At 45.4% G+C, this 18,062-nt stretch overlaps 1 protein-coding gene across 2 annotated transcripts in view; it reads left to right on the forward strand.

The window, feature by feature from the left end:
- Positions 1–18,062, forward strand: part of retreg2 (reticulophagy regulator family member 2) — a 79,489-nt gene that overhangs the window by 18,649 nt on the left and 42,778 nt on the right. The window contains exon 6 of one of the 2 annotated variants that reach the window (XM_059647629.1): positions 11,971–12,108. The exons of the other annotated variant lie outside the window; for it this stretch is intronic. Coding sequence (XP_059503612.1) covers positions 11,971–12,108 — 138 coding nt within the window. The remainder of the gene's footprint in view (positions 1–11,970; positions 12,109–18,062) is intronic. 2 annotated transcript variants of the gene reach the window in all.

An 18,062-nucleotide genomic window follows, 5' to 3' on the forward strand; every position in this document is an offset into this window, starting at 1 on the left:
AGTCCAGTTGAGTTTCTGGTCAATGATAAACACCAGGTTGTTGATAGTCGGGGATTCAATTATGATAACACCATTGAATGGCAAGAGATGGTGGTTAGATTGTCTCTTATTGTTGTTGGTTGTAGCCTGGCATTTGTGCGGCGTGAATGTCATTTGCCACTTGTCAGCCCCAGCCTGGATATTATCCAGATCTTGTTGCATTTTGAACTCTGACTGCTTCAGTATCTGAGGAGTGACGTATGGTGCTGAACATTGTGCAATCGTTGGCAAACATTCCCACTTCAGATCTTATGATGGAGGGAAGGTCATTGATGAAGCAGCTGAAGATGGTTGGCCCTGAGGAACTCCTACAGAAATATCATAGAACATGGAACATAGAACAGTACAGCACAGAACAGGCCCTTCAGCCCACAATGTTGTGCCGACCATTGATCCTCATGTATGCACCCTCAAATTTCTGTGACCATATACATGTCCAGCAGTCTCTTAAATGACCCCAATGACCTTGCTTCCACAACTGCTGCTGGCAACGCATTCCATGCTCTCACAACTCTCTGCGTAAAGAACCTGCCTCTGACATCCCCTCTATACTTTCCACCAACCAGCTTAAAACTATGACCCCTCGTGCTAGCCATTTCTGCCCTGGGAAATAGTCTCTGGCTATCAACTCTATCTATGCCTCTCATTATCTTGTATACCTCAATTAGGTCCCCTCTCCTCCTCCTTTTCTCCAATGAAAAGAGACCGAGCTCAGTCAACCTCTCTTCATGAGATAAGCCCTCCAGTCCAGGCAGCATCCTGGTAAACCTCCTCTGAACCCTCTCCAAAGCATCCACATCTTTCCTATAATGGGGCGCCCAGAACTGGACGCAGTATTCCAAGTGCGGTCTAACCAAAGTTTTATAGAGCTGCAACAAGATCTCACAACTCTTAAACTCAATCCCCCTGTTAATGAAAGCCAAAACACGATATGCTTTCTTAACAACCCTGTCCACTTGGGTGGCCATTTTAAGGGATCTATGTATCTGCACACCAAGATCCCTCTGTTCCTCCACGCTGCCAAGAATCCTATCCTTAATCCTGTACTCAGCTTTCAAATTCGACCTTCCAAAATGCATCACCTCGCATTTATCCAGGTTGAACTCCATCTGCCACCTCTCAGCCCATCTCTGCATCCTGTCAATGTCTCGCTGCAGCCTACAACAGCCCTCTACACTGTCAACGACACCTCCGACCTTTGTGTCGTCTGCAAACTTGCTGACCCATCCTTCAATTCCCTCGTCCAAGTCATTAATAAAAATTACAAACAGTAGAGGCCCAAGGACAGAGTCCTGTGGAACTGGAGCTGAGATGATTGACCATCAACAACCACGACCGTCTTCCTCCGCGTCAGGTATGACTTCAACCACTGGAGAGTTTGCCCCCAATAACCATTGATTCCAGTTTTGCTAGTGCTCCTTGATGCCACATTTGTTCGAATACAGTCTTGATGTCAAGAGCTGTCACTCCCGGAATTCAGCTCTTTTGTACACATTTGAAACGAGGCTGTGATGAGGTCAGGAATTGAGTGGCCCTGGTGGGACCCAAACTGGGCTTAACTGAGCAGTGACCATCCTTATGTGCACTAACCTGCCAAGGTCTCCATTTCCACCTTAAGATTTTATCCTTAAGGGAGTAACATTCTGGAATACATTTTGATTCCTTTTCCAATTGGGCTTAATGATATAAGACCTTTATCTTCCCATACTTTTGTTATAATTTTGTTAACCTTTCAGAACTAAACACCTCTGCCTGATCTTCTATCTGCGTAAGTTTTTCCTTTTATCATTTCTTCAGAGCGTCAGCTAAGTGGACCTCAACTCCTTCATCTTTCTCCTTTTTTTGTTTTCCTTCTTGTTTTAACTTATGTCTGTGGGATCTTGTCACCATACAGTCCAGAAAAGTTCCAGGGTATTTTTCCTTTAACTCCTCAATTCCCTGGTTTTCTTTCAGCTTTTCCACTACAATGGGCATTACTCCCGCCTTTGATCTGGCTAGGTCGTTAGCAAGAACAAACTGTATTGGAATAGACACTCTTCAGTCACTCCCGCTGCCACTTCCCCAGGCATGATTGGACTTTCTAGCCTGATCTTACAAAGGTGGGTGGGGGTAGTGGGGGAGGCACTAATTTGGTCTTCATTTATTCCATACATTACCACTTTCTCAGACAACATTTCAGAAGAAATGCAAATGCATTCATCTCTTACTATGAGAAACTGTCCAGCTCCTATGTGGCTTAATACTTTAACTTCTTTACCTACTCCTCTGTTCTACGTAGTAAACTTTACCCCCACAGATGAAACCTTTGAAGAGATCAGGCGCTGTCTTAATTTCCAGGCCATGATTGGGTTGTGCAGTCTCCTGCACCTTCTCAACTTCTCTTGGGATTTCCTTCACTATCTCGACTAATCCAACTGGTTTAGCCTCTTTGACCACATCCTTTTTCCCAGTGTCTGTCTTAAACCACTGGCACCATGACTGTGTGCCCCATCTTAGTGCAGTGAAAACACCTGAGGTCTTTCACCTCTCTTCCACCCTGTTGGGTTTCTTTTTTCCTGTGGTAAACGGTTCCCAGTGTGAACTTCTTTTTGTTTTTCATTGAAAGATCTTCCTCTTTCCCAATTTCTATCCCTCATGGAATGAAATTGCTGTCGGAAGCTAGTTTTTAATTTGTGCACTAATGCATATTCATCTACCATCTCCAATCTGTTATAGTGGGGAAGTCCCCCCACTCCCGTAACTAAAACTGAAACACCCAGAGAAGCTCGCTTCTCCCTAGAATCTGTTAAGAAAAGAATGAAGTGTGTTATAACCTGCCCCTTGCCCCCTGTCTGTTATAAAAGAGTGGTTAAATGGATTAAACTCCTGGCACCACCTCTATAATCAATAAGTAACAATGTATTTATCTAACTCTAACAGCGAACAAATTAATTGAACTTTTAACGCACCAAGCAATTCCTTTCTGACTACTAACTCTTCCCGAATAAAACAAAATTCTAATGGTGTGCTGTTCCAATAAACACAAGTCCCACTTATATAAACAAGAACAAATTACAGCCAGCCTTACAGAATGTTCTGTGTCTTCTACAAGTGGTGACTGTTGAAGGAGCAGTTGTTGCGAGTGATGCATAAATTTGTTCCTCTGAGACAGGTAAGAAGGGGTAAGATTAAGGAGCCTCGGATGACGGGTACAGAGGTGCTTCTTGTCAAAAAGAAAAAGGCAGCTTACGTAAGGTGGAGGAAACAAGGGTCTAGCACAGCTTTAGAGGATTACAGGCTTGCTCAGAAGGAGCTCAAAAGTGGACTGAGGAGGGCCAGGAGGGGGCACAAAAAAGGCTTGGCAGGAAGGATTAGGGAGAACCCGAAGGCATTTTACTGATAAGTGAGGAATAAGAGAATGATCAGGGAGAAGGTAGGGCCGATCAGGGATAGCGTAGGGAACTTGTGCGTGGACCCTGAGCAGATAGGGGAAGCCCTAAATGAGTTTTTTGCTTCGGTTTTCACTAAGGAAAGGGACCTTGTTGTGAATGAGAACTTTGAGGGGCAGGAAAACAGGCTTGAACAGATTGAGATTGAGGAAGTTGATGTGCTGGAAATTTTGGCAAACATTAAGATTGATAAGTCCCCACGGCCAGACCAGATTTATCCTAGGTTGCTCCAGGAAGCGAGAAAGGAGGTTGCTCAGCTGCCGGCGAAGATTGTTGCTTCCTCACTCTCCACGGGAGTCGTACCGGAAGATTGGAGGGAGGCAAATGTTGTTCCTCTTTTCAAGAAAGGGAATGGGGAAATCCCTGGAAATTACAGACCAATCTGTCTTACGTCTGTGGTCAGCAAGGTTTTGGAAAGAATTCTGAGAGATAGGACTTGTAACTATTTGGAAAAGCATAGCGTGATTAAAGGGAGTCAGCATGGCTTTGAGAGGGGCAGGTCATGCCTCACAAATCTTATTGAGTTCTTTGAGGAGGTCACGAGACAGGTTGACGAGGGTCGAGCAGTGGATGTGGTGTACATAGACTTCAGCAAGGCATTTGATAAGGTTCCCCATGGCAGGCTCATTCATAAAGTCAGGAGGTATGGGATGCAGGGTGATTTGGCTGTCTGGATTCAGAATTGGTTGGCTGACAGGAGGCAGAGAGTGGTTGTAGATGGTAAGTGTTCTGCCTGGAGGTCAGTGCTGAGTGGTGTCCCGCAGGTCTCTCTTCTTGGGCCTCTGCTGTTTGTAGTTTTTATAAATGACTTGAATGAGGGTGTTGAGGGGTGGGATAGTATGTTTTCTGATGACACAAAGGTTGGAGGTGCCATTGATAGTATCGAGGGCTATTGCAGGCTTCATCGAGACATTGACAGTATGCAGAGCTGGGCTGTGTCATGGCAGATGGAGTTCAACCTGAATAAATGCAAAGTGATGCATTTTGGAAGGTCGAATTTAAATGCTGAATATAGGACTAAAGGCAGGATTCTCGGCAGTGTGGAGGAACAACGGGATCTTGGTGTTCAAGTGCATAGCTCCGTCAAAGTTGCCACCCAGGTGGATAAGATTGATAAGAAAGCATATGGTGTTTTGGCTTTCATTAACAGGGGGATCGAGTTTAAGAGCCGCGCCGTTATGCTGCAGCTGTATAAAACCCTGGTGAGACCACGCTTGGAATATTGTGTCCAGTTCTGGTCGCCCTATTATAGGAAAGATGTGGAGGCTTTGGAGAGGGTGCAAAGGAGGTTTACCAGGATACTGCCTGGACTGGAGGGCTTGTCTTATGAGGAGAGGTTGACTGAGCTCGGACTTTTCTCTCCGGAGAGAAGGAGGAAGAGAGGTGACCTGATTGAGGTGTACAAGGTAATGAGAGGCATGGATAGAGTCGATAGTCAGAGACTTTTCCCCAGGGCAGGATTGACTGCCACGAGGGGTCATAGTTTTAAGGTGTTAGGAGGAAGGTATAGAGGAGACGTCAGACGGAGGTTCTTCACCCAGAGTGTTGTGAGCGCATGGAATAGTTTGCCAGTGGTAGTCGTGGAATTGAAGTCATTAGTGACATTTAAGCGACTGCTGGACATGCACATGGACAGCAGTGAATTGAGGGGAATTTTACTTTTGGATTAGGATTATTCCATGGCACAACATCGTGGGCCAAAGGGCCTGTACTGTGCTGTACTTTTCTATGTTCTATGTTTTCCGTTGAGCTTCTGTCAGGAACACCTTCTCCATCGAATTCTTTTTTTAGCAATGCCTCTGTCAAGTTCTTTTGTTAGGAATAATAGCTAAGAATATCCTGGTATCTTTTTTCAATGATGCTTACCCTGAGGCTTAGAGAATTCTGAGAGAGCCAATGAATTTTTTGATCTGATGGTAGTATGCTATCTGCCAATTTCATAAATGTCATCTTTTATTTCATATCATTGACACATCAATTCCTTACAGTAGGATTGGTCCTATGTTGTCAAAATGTTTTAGATTTAAACTTAATTAGTTTTTGGTCTCTGGTGCCTTGTTTAAATTAATTGGCTTAATTTAAACTTTCTTGATAACGAGCAAAACTGTGGCTTGGACTGCTAACTACATGCTTTGATACAAATGTTACAATTTAGATGGTCTGTGCAATTGCAAACCCACAAGGTACCAACAGATGCATTTTATTTTTCTCTCCAAACCTCGCAAAAGCACATCATTTCTAAGGTTTTAGAGTAGATTTGGATCTTGGATTGTGTAATGTACTGATCATGTTACCCAGCAGGGTAATGAAACATCTGTGGAACAAGGAACCAGCTCGGCGAGCCAACCAACCACAACAAGACCATCATCTTTTAAAGGAACCATGCACCCCCCCCCCCCCCCCCACGCGCGCGCACACACGCACACTTTATTGTACAAACTTGAAATTATACCATTCTGTCTTGCTATCCAGAAATACTGTACACAACTTCGCAACAACATTTTGTGTGGTGATGATGCTGTCTGTCCCCTGTCAGGGCCGTTAGTGTAGACACCAGATTCTTTCCAACTATTAAACTTTTGTTCTGTTTTCTGTTAATGGTTGAATTGAGAGCCTAGACTCTCACCAGTTTAGTGAAGCTGCACCCTCTATTTGCACTTGTCTTTCTGGATTACGACTACAGAATATCTCCATCTCACAGTCGGATGTTTTATCACCATGTGCATGATTGTTAGAAAACAGCAAATCTTTCCCCTGCAACTGCAGGTAGTGCTACACCTGCCTCCACACTTGCTCCTTCACCCCCATCCCAGGCCCCAAGATGACTTTCCACATCAAGCAGATGTTCACCTGCACATCCGCCAGTGTGATATACTGCATCCGCTGTACACGGTGTGGCTACCTCTACATTGGGGAAACCAAGCGGAGGCTTGGAAACCGCTTTGCAGAACACCTACTCTCGGTTTTCATTAAACAACTGCACCTCCCCGTCGCGAACCATTTCAACTCTCTGCGCCGCCCGCCCCCCCCCCCCCCCCCCCCATTCCTTGGATGACATGTCCATTCTGGGCCTCCTACAGTGCCATGATGATGCCACCGGTAGGTTGTATTCCGCTTGGGAACCCAATAGTATCAATGTGGATTTCACCAGCTTCAATATCTCCCCTTCCCCCACAGCATCCCAAAACCAGCCCAGTTCTTCCCTGTCTGCCTCAACTGTTCTTCTTTTCACCTATCCCCTCCTCCCACCTCAAGCCGCATCTCCATTTCCTACCTACTAAACTCATCCTGCCCCCTTGACCTGTCCGTCCTTCCCGGACTGACCTATCCCCTCCCTACCTCACCACCCATACTCTCCTCTGCACCTATCTTCTCCTCTATCTATCTTCAGTCCGCCTCCCTCCCCTCGCTATTTATTTCAGAATCCTCTCCCCATCCCCCTTTTCTGATGAAGGGTCTCGGCCCGAAACGTCAGCTTTTGTGCTCCTAAGATGCTGCTTGGCCTGCTGTGTTCATCCAGCCCCACACTGTTATCTATCTATACCAAGGTGACGACTTGTTTTCTCTAATGTACGAACGTAAGCCATGACCACGCATCCACATCGTTCTTTCTCTTGATGTAAGATTCTGAGAACACAAATAAGAGCAAAAGGAGATCATTTGGCCCTGTAGTCTGCTCCATCAGTATGTAATCGTACCTGGATAATTTATGCTTCCACAAGCATTCTTCTGAAAAGATTACAAACTACATCTTTTGATAATTCTTTCTGTGGTACTGTGAATTCATTTTGAAGCCAGATAGTGAAATACAAATCTGGATGCCATCCTTTTAATGTTGGATTTATTTATAGTCTACAACATTGTAAATGACTGCCTCCTCCCTAACCAGCTGCCAGTCTCCCAGAAGTCTTTATTTCCAGTTTTTAAAAAGTTATCCTGTTAGGACATGTTGTGAAATGTTCTGGGCTTTTATGGGTGTGCCACAAGTTCCTTAGCATGGTAATGGTGAGGAATATCACTTTGAATCAGTGTTCCAGCATGTTTTGATAAATGTCTGTGACATTTTGAATTGAACCTGGACCTTCTGGCTCAGAGACAGGACGCTACCACAGTGCCATGAACATCCCCAGCAATGTGGTGGTGGAAATTTCATTTAAAGCCACTTTCTTAATCAAATTTAACCCAAGTTAGACAGATGAAAGACACTTAAATGAGTACTTGCAACAATCAAATGTACACAATGTAAATTAACAAAGTTCAAGTAAGAGTGTTATGTTAGACAGTAATTGTGCTGTCTAGGTCCTGCAGGACTCCTGCTGAAGATCTCCAGCATGCTAACAGACACCAAGAAAGTGAGAATTTGCTCAAGACACTGAATCAATGTGTACCTTCCGTCTGTAAATCAATGAGCGTACTAACAACGAAAGTGAATAAAGCTGTGAGTCATTTAGAGGCAGTGTGTAAAACTGGAAATAGACACATTAAATCAAAATAGCCTGAAAACAACTAATAGAACATAGAACAGTACAGCACAGAACAGGCCCTTTAGCCCACAATGTTGTGCCGACCATTGATCCTCATGTATGCACCCTCAAATTTCTGTGACCATATGCATGTCCAGCAGTCTCTTAAATGACCCCAATGACCTTGCTTCCACAACTGCTGCTGGCAACGCATTCCATGCTCTCACAACTCTCTGCGTAAAGAACCTGCCTCTGACATCCCCTCTATACTTTCCACCAACCAGCTTAAAACTATGACCCCTCGTGTTAGCCATTTCTGCCCTGGGAAATAGTCTCTGGCTATCAACTCTATCTATGCCTCTCATTATCTTGTATACCTCAATTAGGTCCCCTCTCCTCCTCCTTTTCTCCAATAAAAAGAGACCGAGCTCAGTCAACCTCTCTTCATAAGATAAGCCCTCCAGTCCAGGCAGCATCCTGGTAAACCTCCTCTGAACCCTCTCCAAAGCATCCACATCTTTCCTATAATAGGGCGCCCAGAACTGGACACAGTATTCCAAGTGCGGTCTAACCAAAGTTTTATAGAGCTGCAACAAGATCTCACGACTCTTAAACTCAATCCCCATGTTAATGAAAGTCAAAACACGATATGCTTTCTTAACAACCCTGTCCACTTGGGTGGCCATTTTAAGGGATCTATGTATCTGCACACCAAGATCCCTCTGTTCCTCCACGCTGCCAAGAATCCTATCCTTAATCCTGTACTCAGCTTTCAAATTCGACCTTCCAAAATGCATCACCTCGCATTTATCCAGGTTGAACTCCATCTGCCACCTCTCAGCCCATCTCTGCATCCTGTCAATGTCCCGCTGCAGCCTACAACAGCCCTCTACACTGTCAACGACACCTCCGACCTTTGTGTCGTCTGCAAACTTGCTGACCCATCCTTCAATTCCCTCGTCCAAGTCATTAATAAAAATTACAAACAGTAGAGGCCCAAGGACAGAGCCCTGTGGAACTCCACTCACCACTGACTTCCAGGCAGAATATTTTCCTTCTACTACCACTCGCTGTCTTCTGTTGGCCAGCCAATTCTGTATCCAAGCCGCTAAGTTCCCCTGTATCCCATTCCTCCTGACCTTCTGAATGAGCTTACCATGGGGAACCTTATCAAATGCCTTACTGAAGTCCATATACACCACATCCACAGCTCGACCCTCATTAACTTTTCTAGTCACATCCTCAAAAAACTCGATAAGGTTTGTAAGGCATGACCTACCCCTCACAAAGCCGTGTTGACTGTATTTGATCAAGCCATGCTCTTCTAGATGGTCATAAATCTTATCCCTCAGAATCCTTTCTAACACCTTGCAGACGACAGACGTGAGACTTACCGGTCTATAATTGCCGAGGATTTCCCTATTTCCTTTCTTGAAGAGAGGAATTACATTTGCCTTTCTCCAGTCCTCAGGTACGACTCCAGTGGAGAGCGAGGATGCAAAGATCTTCGCAAGTGGCGAAGCAATTGCATTTCTCGCTTCCCAAAGCAGCCGAGGACAAATCTGATCCGGGCCTGGCGACTTGTCAATCTTAATGTTTGACAAAATTTTCAGCACATCAGCTTCGTCTATCTCTATCCATTCCAGCATGCACACCTGCTCTTCAAAGGTTTCATTCACTACAAAGTTGGTTTCTTTCGTAAAGACAGAAGCAAAAAACTCATTTAGGGCTTCCCCTACCTCCTCAGGCTCCACACACAAGTTCCCTATGCTATCCCTGATCGGCCCTACTTTCTTTGATCATTCTCTTATTCCTCACGCAAGTGTAAAATGCCTTTGTGTTTTCCCGGATTCCTTCTGCCAAGCCTTTCTCGTGCCCCCTCCTGGCTCTCCTCAGACCATTTTTGAGCTCCTTCCTTGCCTGCATGTCATCCTTTCTAGCTGAACTTGACCCTAGCTTCCTCCACCTTATGTAAGCTACCTTCTTCCTTTTCACTAGAAGCTCCACCGCTCTCGTCATCCAAGGTTCCTTAATCTTACCCCTTCTTGCCTGTCTCAGAGGGACATATTTACTCATCACTCCCAACAACTGTTCCTTAAACCGTCTCCACATGTCTATAGTTCCCTTACCATGGAACAACTGCTCCCAGTCCATGCTTCCTAACTCATGTCTAATCGCATCATAGTTTCCTCTTCCCCAATTAAATATCCTCCCATTTTGCCTAATCCTCTCCTTCTCCATAGCTATGTGGAATGTGAGGCAGTTATGGTCACTATCACCAAAATGCTCTCCCACCACAAGATCTGATACCTGCCCCGGCTCGTTTCCGAGCACCAAGTCTAGAATGGCCTCTCCCCTCGTCGGCCTGTCAACGTACTGCGTTAGGAAACCCTCCTGAACACACCTTACAAAAACAGCTCCGTTCAAATCTTCTGCTCGAAGGAGGTTCCAATCAATATTAGGAAAGTTAAAGTCACCCATTACAACAACCCTACTGCGTCCACACTTTTCCAAAATCTGTCAACCTATGCTTTCTTCAATCTCCCTGCTGCTATTGGGGGGCCTGTAGTAAACCCCTAACGAGGTGACTACTCCCTTGCTGTTCCTAATTTCCACCCATACTGACTCAGTAGGCAGATCTTCCTCGGCAAAGGAAGCTTCTGTAGCTGTGATACCCTCTCTGATTAGTAGTGCTACACCCCCTCCTCTTTTTCCCCCCTCCCTATTCTTTTTAAATGTTCTAAACCCTGGAAGATCCAGCAACCATTCCTGCCCATGAGAAACCCATGTCTCTGTTATGGCCACAACATCATAGCACCAGGTACTGATCCATGCTCTAAGTTCATCACTTTTATTCCTGATACTCCTTGCATTAAAGCAAACACACTTTAACCGATCCCTTGGTTCCTTCCCAGGAAAATCCTTCCCACTAGCTGGTCTACCTCTTGCTACTGCCTCACCTGCATAAACGCTCACCTCTGGTATACAGCTCAGGTTCCCACCCCCCTGCCATACTAGTTTAAACCCTCTCGAACTACTCGAGCGAACCTTCCACCCAGGACATTGGTCCCCTTCCAGTTCAGATGCAACCTGTCCTTCTTGTACAGGTCCCACCTTCCCCAGAAGGCATCCCAATTATCAACATATCTGAAGCCCTCCCTCCTACACCAGCTGCGTAGCCACGTGTTCAGCTGCGCCCGCTCCCTGTTCCTCACCTCGCTATCTCGTGGCACTGGTAGTAAACCAGAGAACACTACTCTGTTCGTCCTGCTCTGCAGCTTCCATCCTAACTCCCTGAAATCACTTTTTATATCCTCAATCCTTTTTCTGGCTATATCATTAGTGCCAATATGTAACATGATTTCTGGCTGTTCGCCCTCCCCTTTTAGAACCTTATACACCCGATCGGAGACGTCCCGGACCCTGGCACCAGGGAGGCAACATACCTTCTGGGAATCCCGATCCTGACTACAAAATCTTCTGTCAATTCCCCTAACTATCGAGTCCCCTATCACGAGTACTTTTCTATTCTGTCCCCTTCCCTTCTTTGCCACAGTGTCAGGCTCAGTGCCAGAGAACTGACTACTATGGCTTTCCTCTGGTAGGTCATCCCCCCCAGCAGTATCCAAAACGGTTTACTTATTGCTGAGGGGAATGCTGGAGATCACGGTGGATCAGGCAGCATCAGAGAGAGCAAGCTAATGTTTCAAGTTGAGATGACTCTTCAGAGTTGAATCAAAATAGCCAACTGATTGGAGCAGAATCTCTGACTCAGCAACTAATTTCACTTGCATCTCAATATCATATTTTGTGCTGGTTGGGTATCAATATTACAAAATTGAATTTCTGTTATAGGCACTGTCTAAATTAAAAATTTCCAAGACACTATATCTGACCCATGCTGTCAGCCTTAAAGCTCTCTCTGCATTATTGTCATCATGCACTCCTGAGACCGGTACAGCATGGAGTTGGGCATAGCTTGAGGTCATGTTGCTGGGGAGTGTGGTCATGTCCTGTACTAACTATTGTTGTTGTTCTAGTACTGAGCCTGCTTCTGTGGCCTTTGGTGGTTTACCACGAACTTATTCAGAAAATGTACACGGGGCTGGAGCCTGTCCTGATGAAGCTGGACTACAGTATGAAGGGTGGCACCCAGCACCGACAGAGGGACAGGAAGAGTAAGTCACTGGCGGCTCCCATAAGGGAGAAACAGATATTGCTAGAAGCTTGTACAAAGGTACTCAAAATAATCAAATTCATGGAATATTGCCCATAATGTCAGGACTTAAAATAAAAAAGGATTAGAATGACATTCTAGTTGCATCAAAATTCTGGACGAATCATATCTGGAGATTGTGGTCTTGGAAAGGAAGCACTGAAGGTTCACCAGAATGACTTTGGATACGGAAAGCTTAAATAACAAAGGACCATAGAGCAGGCATGTATTCCACCAACTGTAGGAATTCAAGGGATGTTCAAGGTATGCACAGATGTTTATTGGGTAGATTAAGACTGACCCCTGGCAGGGGATGTTTGACAGTACATTATTATGAAGACGGGAAGGCAATGTCCTAGTGGTATTATTACTGAACTGTTAATCTGGGGACCCAGGTTCGAATCCTGCCATGGCAGATAGTGGAATTTGAATTCAATAAAATGTCTGGAATTAAAAATCTAATGATGATCATGAATCCTTAGTTGATCAGAGATAATGGGAACTGCAAATGCTGGAGAATCCGAGATAACAAAGTGTGGAGTTGGATGAACACAGCAGGCCAAGCAGCATCTTAGGAGCACAAAAGCTGACATTTTGGGCCAAGACCCTTCTTCAGAAATGGGGAGGGGACAGGGTTCTGAAATAAATAGGGGGAGGTGGACTGAAGATGGATAGAGGAGAAGATAGGTGGAGAGGAGAGTATAGGTGGGGAGGTAGGGAAGGGATAGGTCAGCCCGGGGAGGACGGACTCGTCAAGGGGGCAGGTTGAGTTTAGTAGTTAGGAAATGGAGGTGCAGCTTGAGGTGGGAGGAGGGTATTAGTGAGAGGAAGAACAGGTTAGGGAGGCAGGGAGGAGATGGGCTGGTTTTGGGATGCAGTGGGGGGAGGGGAGATTTTGAAGCTTGTGAAATCCACATTGATACCATTGGGCTACAGGGTTTCCAAGCGGAATATAAGTTCCTGCAACCTTCACGACTGGGAGGTGCAGTTGCTTGTTGCGAGCCGAGCGTAGGTGTTCTATAAAGCGGTCCCCAAGCCTCCGCTTGGTTTCCCCAATGTCACAGAGGGGGAAACCAATCAGAGGCTTGGGGACCGCTTTGCAGAACACCTATGCTCGGTTCGCAGTAAACAACTGCGCCTCCCAGTCGCGAACCATTTTAACTCCCATCCCATTCCCTAGACGACGTGTCCATCCTGGGCCTCCTGCAGTGCCGCAATGATGCCACCCGAAGGTTGCAGGAACAGCAACTCATTCTGCTTGGGAACCCTGCAGCCCAATGGTAGCAATGTGGATTTCACAAGCTTCAAAATCCCTCCCCCCCCACTGCATCCCAAAACCAGCCCAGCTCATCCCCGCCACCCTAACCTGCTCTTCCTCTCACCTATCTCCTCCTCCCACCTCAAGCCGCGCCTCCATTTCCTACCTACTAACCTCATCTCTCCCCCCCCCCGCCAACCTCTCCGTCCTCCCCGGAATGACGTATCCCCTCTCTACCTCCCCACCTGTACTCTCCTCTCCACCTATCTTCTCCACTATTCATCTTCAGTCCACCTGCCTATTTATTTCAGAATCCTCTCCCATCTCCCTTTTCTGATGAAGGGTCTAGGCCCAATCCTTTGATTGTTGGAAGAACCCATCTAGTTCACTAATGTCCTTCAGGGAAGGAAACTGCCATCCCAACCGGTCTAGCCTACATGTGACCTCACAGCAATAAAGAATAAGAAAGGGCATCTAGAAAAGCGTAATACAGTCAGTCTGAGTCAACACTCTTTTGTGAAAGAAAATTTGCTTATGACGAATGTACTAGTTCTTTGAGGATGTAACAGGCAGATTAGGTAAAGGCAAGCCAGCAGATGAAGTGTGTTTGGATTTGTAAAAGACATTTGATAAAGTGCTGCATAAAAGGTTACTGTGCAAGGTAGGAACTAGGGATGTTGGATGGTTACAGGTTGACAAGGACAGAGGGTTGTTTAACTTAATGGGAAACAATGGAAATAAGTGTGTAACTTTCAGATTAGCAAATTGGCTGTGGAGTGTCACAAGGATTGGTGCTGAGCACTTGACTATTTACAGTGTGTGTTAATGATGTGGGATGAAGGAGCAGACTGTAGTGCATCCAAATGTGCTGCTGATGGACGTAGGTAGGAAAGATGATCAGGGGATTAGAAAGGGTGGACAGTGAGAGCCTTTTTCCGAGGATGATGACTTCAGCTTGTACAAGGGGGCATAGCTACAAATTGAGGGGTGATAGATTTAAGACAGATGTCAGAGGCAGGTACTTTACTCAGAGTGGTAAGGGTGTGGAATGCCCTGCCTGCCAATGTAGTGAACTCAGCCACATTAGCGGCACTTAAACAGTCCTTGGATAAGTATATGGATGATGGTGGCATAGTGTAGGGGGAGGGGTTTAGATTAGTTCACAGGTCGGCGCAACATAGAGGGTCGAAGGGCCTGTTCTGCGCTGTAAAGTTCTGTATTCTATGAAAGCAAGTTGTGACAATAAGAGTGTAGCCATGTTCATGCTGGATGGTTTATTAATGTTTCATTACGTTGAGAACCTGCAAAGGGATGCCAATAAATTGTGAAAGGCCAAAAATTTTGCTGTTGGCATATAAGGTAGAAAAATGTACACTATCCACTCCGGAAGGAAGAATAGCAAATCAGAATAATACTCAAGTAGGGAGACTCCAGAATATTGCAGAGCGGTATGATTTGGCTGTCTTTGTATGTAAATCACAAAAGTTATAAGGCAAGAATTTGGTACCGCATTTGGAATGCGGAATTTTATTGCAAGGGGCATTGAGTATAAAAGTAAGAAATTAAACACTGAAAAGGAGACTACTGTGGATACTGGACATCCAAATTAAAAAGTGTTGGAGAAGATCTGATCTGGTAGCATATATGGGAAAAGAAAGAGTTAGTGATGGTATGACTCTTCAAAACTGAAAGGGGCTGGAAAATGATGGTCTTTACGCTGTTGTAAAGGAGGTTCAATCCGAACAGACAATCTAACCACTGCCCTGTGGCATTCACCAGCGTTTCCTTCACTGAATCTCCCACTGTTACCATTTTGCGGCATATCATTGACCAGAAGCTTAGCTGTATTCACCGTATAAACGCTAGCTACAAGAGCAGGTCAGAAGCTAAGTTTACAGAAGTGAGTAACTCACCTCCTGACTCCCCAAAGCTTGTCCACCATCTGCAAGGCACAAATCATGTGTGTGATGAAATACTTCCCACTTGCCAGGATGGGTGGAGCCCCAGCAACACTCAAGAAGCTCCAAACTGTCCTGGACAAAGCAGCCGCTTGATTGGCACCACATCCACAAACATCCCACTCCCTCCACCACCGACACTCAGTAGCAGCAGTGTGTACAGTCTACAAGATGCACTGCAGAAATTCACCAATGATCCTCATACAGCACCATGCAAACCGACGACCACTTTCATTTAGAAGGACAAGGGCAGCAGATAGATGAGATCTCCACCCCCTGCAAGTTCCCCTCCAAGCCACTCACCATCCTGACTTGGGAATATATTGCCATTCCTTCACTGTCACTGGGCCAGAATCCTGGAATTCCCTCTCTAATGGCATTGGAGGTCAACCTGCAGCTGGTGTACTGTAGCACATTAAGATTGAGGCTCATGACAATCATCTCAAGGGCAGCTGGAGATGGGCAGTAAATGCTGGCCAGCCAATGATGCCCACGTACCACAAGTGAATAAAGAAAACTTTTTAGATCAGTTCCACAATTCCCAGTTTTCTGGCCCTGGCCATCTCTTCACAGTGGATGTGCAATCCTGCTGCACATCTATTCTCCATCAAGGTAGTTTACTTCCTAGTTAAAAAGAGGCCTACTCAATTCTTCTCTATCAGCACCCTCCACCTGGTTGAGCTCATTCTCACTTTGAACAGCTTATTCTTTAACTCATTATGGTCTTGCATCTGACGAAACAGTCCAGCAGAGACCCTATGGTCCACCACACTTGTGCTACCCTGTCTGCACTAATGCCACTTTCCTGCACTTAACCCAGAGCCTTGAATCTTAGGACATCTTAGGTTCTCATCCATGTACTTTCAAAAGGTTGAGGTTTCTTCCCAGCTAGGGCATTCCAGATTCCCACAATGCCTCGGTGGAAGCATTTTCTTCAAATTCACTCTCAACCTCCTGCCTTTTACCTTTAAAATTATGCTTCCCATTCTTAACCCTTCCCACAAGGGGAAAGTTCAGAATAATGGACCTTCTAACCCAGTCCCAGCCTCCAGTCTGCAGTGGGTCTAGACTTCCGACCATGCCAGACTTCACCTTGAGGTTCTCAAGGCCAGGAGCCTGCTCTGGAATCACCTTGTGACCCAAAATCCAGCTGAGGTCACACTGGGCTGGGAGGACTCCATGCTAGATTTGTTCTGAGGCAAAGAGGCGGAGGATGAGGCAGACAAAAAAGACCTTAGATTCTTGATCAGTCAGGAATCAATCTATCTCAGATTTAAATATACATGGGACTCTGCCCCCTCTTCTCTCTGTGGCAAGTTCCAGAGACGCTGCATCCTCAGAAGAAATTCCTCTTTATTTCAGTCTTTAATTGGTATCCCTTTTTCCTGAAAGTATGCGTCCAGACTCTCCCACGAGGGGAAACATCCTCTCAGCATTTACCCTGTGAAACTCTTTCAGAATCCTACATATTTTAGTGAAATCACCTCTCATTCTTCTAAACTCCATTGAGTAGAGTCTCAAACTGTTCAGCCTGTTCATAAGACAATCTCTGTCCATACCAGGGATCATCTTATGGACTCTCTGAGCTGCTTCAAATGCAATAAGTTCTTTTCCTTCAATAAGGACAACAAAACTGCTTATGGTACTCTACATGTGGTCTCACCCATGCCTTTGTCTTTATTCATTCACTGGCATTTATTGCCCATTATGGGTATTTATTGCCTATCCAGAAGGCAGGTAAGAGTCAACCTCATTTCCGTGGGTCCGGAGTCGAATGTAGACCAGACCAAGGAAGGCAGTTTTCTTCCCTACAGGACATTAGGGAATGAGATGGGTTTTTTTTGGCAATTGACAATGGATTCAAGGTCATCATTAGACTCCCAATTCCACTTTCTACAATTGTAGTGAGACGTCTCCACTCTTTCGAAATAAGAGTCAACATTCCATTAGCCTTTCTAATTACTTATTGCAACTGTGTGCTAGCTTTGTGTTTTGTGCACAAGCCTCCTGAAGTCCCTTTTCGTTACAGTTTTATTCAGTGTTTCTCCTTTTAAATAATACTGTTCTTTGTTCACCCTTCCATTTTCCCCATATTATGGTCCTTTTACCAACTTCTCACCCATTTATTTAACAATATCTGTCTATAAACTTTGTCTTGCAACTTGCCTTTCCACCTACTTTGTATCATCTGCAAATCTGGCTACAGTGGATTTGCTTCCTTCATCTGAGTCATGAATATACATTGAAAACAGATGTGGTCTCAGCACTGATGCCTGTGGAGCCCCACTGGTTGTCAACCTGAAAGCAATGGCTTTTTTTTTATTCATTAACAGGATGAGGGTGTCACTGACCAGGCAGCATATATTGCCCATCCCTAATTGCCCAGAGGTCAGTTGAGAATCAACCACATTGCTGTGGGTCTGGAGGTACATGTAGGCCAGACAAGGTAAGGATGGTAGTTTCCTTCCCTAAAAGCCACTGGTGAACAGGATGGGTTTTTCCAACAACTGGCAGTGGATTCATGGTCAATATTAGACTCTTAATTCCAAAGTCTTTTTTTCTTTCCTCTTTGATTCAAAGCCAGGGCCCCAGAACATTGTATGGCTCTCCGGATTAACGGTCCAGCGATAATACCACTAGGCCATTGCCTCCACTTCATGGTTACAATGCTTCAACTGTGATAACATCCTGGTGAATCAC

This window comes from Stegostoma tigrinum, chromosome 7 (genome assembly GCF_030684315.1).
Source record: "Stegostoma tigrinum isolate sSteTig4 chromosome 7, sSteTig4.hap1, whole genome shotgun sequence".
In the NCBI taxonomy this organism is placed as follows: domain Eukaryota; kingdom Metazoa; phylum Chordata; class Chondrichthyes; order Orectolobiformes; family Stegostomatidae; genus Stegostoma; species Stegostoma tigrinum.